Source organism: Aethalodelphis obliquidens, unplaced genomic scaffold, assembly GCF_003676395.1.
Source record: "Aethalodelphis obliquidens isolate GAN/ISIS:26980383/991018 unplaced genomic scaffold, ASM367639v1 scaffold1, whole genome shotgun sequence".
NCBI lineage: Eukaryota > Metazoa > Chordata > Mammalia > Artiodactyla > Delphinidae > Aethalodelphis > Aethalodelphis obliquidens.
In genome coordinates this window covers 14,603,708-14,607,522 of record NW_020837945.1, presented here as the reverse complement: position 1 = coordinate 14,607,522, position 3,815 = coordinate 14,603,708, and the positions used below count along the sequence as shown (strand labels likewise).

At 38.4% G+C, this 3,815-nt stretch overlaps 1 protein-coding gene across 1 annotated transcript; it reads right to left on the bottom strand.

Annotated features, from left to right (window-relative positions):
- Nucleotides 1-1,074: 1,074 nt before the first annotated feature.
- On the bottom strand, nt 1,075-3,216 carry CLDN17 (claudin 17). The gene has a single exon (XM_027101461.1). The coding sequence runs from the start codon at nt 3,065-3,067 to the stop codon at nt 2,390-2,392; it is 678 nt and encodes a 225-aa protein (XP_026957262.1). The 5' UTR covers nt 3,068-3,216; the 3' UTR covers nt 1,075-2,389.
- Between the last annotated feature and the right edge of the window lie 599 nt (nt 3,217-3,815).

Here is a 3,815-nt window from a genome sequence, read left to right as displayed (position 1 = left end):
TGGGCAGGTATAATAGACATCATCTCAGTACATCTATGGAGTGATGATCATGGACTGATCCCCTGAACCTACCACTCAGCTGCTGCTTATCCCTGCAGAAGACCCCCCAAACTGTGTAATACATGGGAAAATACCCAAGAAGTTGAATTTAAGTTGGATTTAAAAAAGAAGATGCATTTCTTCCATAGCTGGGTTTGTGGTGTGATATTTACATCTACAATGCACCTTGAAATTCGTTGAAAATTATTAATTTTTTTTGGTGTAGAAGGAAAAATAGTGCAGCAGAGAGAAGGAACAATTGTTTTTGTTTCCAAAGTATACTCTGATTAATGAAAGGGCAAGGAAAAGAATTCTTAGTCCCTAAAACTTTGCCCCATATTCAGTAGCTAATGTTGTCTCTAGTAACTTTATGACTCTACCTAGAGTTACACAATTTTACTCTTTGATTCTCTGACTAGCAGGATATCATGCCTCATTTAGATTCTGGAACCCATCCTGCCATACTAATTACTTCTTCTAGTGAGCCAAAGGGTAAGACAAATGATTCCATGACAATCCTTAAGCATATATCTTGCTTGTCCTGATGTCTTATGTATTTGCTTGTGTAAGATAAATGACTCCTTTTCAACATGCCCAATATTTTGGTCTTTCTCAATTAAGACTGAAAAATAAAGCAATCTTAGAAAAAATCTATCTAAATTATTGGTTTTCTTATTTTTATTGCTATTATTTGAAGACATTTACATTTATTTGGCCTATATCATTAATGTATTACTAATTTTTAAAATACAGTTTTATATTGCCAAGGGTTTGCCTTATTGAAGTCTTGCTGGTGGTTTGTAGAATGGAATGAGGGTTTGACATTAACATCTAGGCTTGAGTTATCTCTGATTTAATGCTTCAGAGTTACTAGATGACCTTTTGAGGACAGAACTTCATTTTCAAATTAACCCCGCAGGGAAATAGACCAACATTATTGAAAATATGTAACTATTTTATTTTATTATTTTATTGTAATAAGCATGGACATAAAATAAATATTTGGTGAACAAATTTAATCTCTTCACTGAAATTATATGTTGTAAATGAAATACATCTTTATTATAAAATAAACACAATATTTGAAGAGTTAAAATTTGAAGAGTTAAAATTTGAAGAGTTAAAATATATAAACATTAATTGGTTCACAAGACACTGGAGATATTCAGAAGCATCGCATAGGGGTGGTCTTGCCCCACAAACACTTGTCTATCCATCTCACCCAAGCCCCACACTTATGACCCAATATTAGCATGTTAAATACACGGGAAGTGAAGAATTGAGAAAATAATGCATATAATTCAAGCAAAACAAAATGCTTTATCCATACCTATTTATTTATTAGAGAATACAAAAGGAGGTACTTACTCTGGCCTGACTAACTGCCTCAATCATGACCTTGATTCTTCATTTTACTTAGAGTATGTAGACCTGTGCAATGACTAAAGAATAAAACAAGGAACAGAAACCAGTCCCTTCAACACCCAAACCTCAATTCCCTAATTGGGACTGTATTTCCTGTTGATGAGAATTGAGAGTTCATAGTATTCTGTTGATGTGTCTTATCAAGACAGATAATTCTGTTTGCTTGTAGGTGCACATCAGAGGTTCTGAGAGCATATTATTTTTCATTTATAAATTATTTTCATTTGAATATATAATTCTAAGCAAGTTTAACTGTATAAGTTAGATGCTTTAAAATCATCTTCTTAAATATCCTAACAGAGATTAGAGCTTCCTTCTCCCTAAAAGTGTTTAATTTCTAGTACATTTGAGTTTCCTAAAGGAGAAACAACTCTTTTCACTGAACAAACATTTTCATATTTTGATAAATTCAATTAAAAGTCCTTATTTGATGTCTATTATTTGCAGCTTGTTTTAAAAAGAAAAAAAGTCATCAATTTAGTTGTTACCATGTTAGTGTAAGAAATAATTTGGAGAAAAAATAAGTTAGGTTATATTTTAGAACATGTTTTATTGCTAGGGCTTATGAATTACAATAGAATTCGGATTTCTTAACAGATAATATATGGTTGTGGACAAAAAAAGAGTCTATCATTATACTAAGGATTATGGACATACTTGATTTTAGATTACACAAATTGGAACGGGGATTATTATTTGAGTCCAGTAATAGTAAATGCATTTAATACACATGAGGTCAGAATGTCTAAAGCAAGTCATTTTTATTCCTATCACAGGTGACTACAATCTATATGCCCTTTAAACTTTTCATCTCAATTTAAAAACAGTCGTAAAGCAAGTTCTCCTGCCTGATGTACTTACAGTTTCTGGCAAGACTCTATAAAACACACTGATCATAACCCACAGTTTGAGTGAAAAGCAGGTGTTAGACGTAACTGGTGGAGGTCTTACTAAGCACTGTCCCGTTCTGTGGTCGCTTATCTGTGTGTGGCGCAGGATGCTCAGCGGCTGGATATCTGTTCTTTTGCTTCTTTCTGTTGCAACAGCAGTACCCACAAAGCAGACCCCCTCCGATGAAGAGGACAGCGGTACTTGCCCAGCCAAGGAAGAGTGCCGCTCCCAGCTCTCGTTTCTGACCTATGTGGACGGCTGGGTTGTAGAAATCCCTGATGATGATATTGGCTGTCCAGCACACCGGAATGAGAACGAAGATGCCCGTCAGGATAAAGAGGACTCCAGAAGTTCCCAGAAGATATGCTTTAACCCTCTCGTTAGAGTCTTTGCACTGAATCTTCTTCATGCCGGAGATGCCAATAAGCAGAGCAATCAGAGATAAGGCAACAGCTACACACATGAGGGCACGGGCTGCTTCCAGGTCAAATGGGAGAGCCAGCAAAGAATTGTAGAACTTGCACTGCAACCTAACCTTGACTTGTCGGATGCAGTTCATCCAGAGCCCTTCCCAGATCCTTTCAAAGACAATAATGTTGCTGCCAACAAAAGCTGATACTCTCCACTGAGGCAGAAGTGCTGTGGCCAGAGTCCCCACCATGCCGAAGAACCCAAGAACCAGTCCAGCGATTTGCAGCGGGTTAAATGTCATTGCCTCTGCTTTAAACACAGATCCAATCAGCAAGGGAAGCTGCTCACGTCCCAGAACGGGGAGCCCTCTGTGAGGCTTCAGCGATCTCTGATGATGTTCTCCACTGTTACTGCCAAGAACACTTTAGTCCAAACCGGCAGCAGTGACTGAACGTGGCTTAACTAGAAGTACCTGTTGTACATGCATGCTGCCCTTGTACACTCGCATTCACTTCATACTACGTATGAATTACTTACTAGTCATATATAATTGTTTCTCAGCCAATAAGAACGTAGCCAGAGGTGTGCCAAGAAATACTGCATTCAGCGTTAGTATTTCTCATATTACTATTGTCTAAGCAATGTTGTAATTATGTGTCAAAATTTCCATTGTGGATTGCTAATTACAGAGTTGAAAACTTCTTGTCTAAAAATCACTCTGGGGCTTCCCTTGTGGCACAGTAGTTGAGAGTCCGCCTGCCGATGCAGAGGACACGTGTTCGTGCCCCGGTCCGGGAAGATCCCACGTGCCGCGGAGCGGCTGGGCCCGTGAGCCATGGCCGCTGAGCCTGCGCGTCCGGAGCCTATGCTCCCCAATGGGAGAGGCCACAGCAGTGAGAGGCCCGTGTACCGAAAAAAAAAAATCACTCTGATATAAAAGTATAAATACATGTGTTAAGCCACCACAGAAGAAAACACCAACACCTTGCCAGTTCTTTGGAGAGCATTTGCAAAACACTTTGGACTTCAGATGACCTACCATTTTCTTC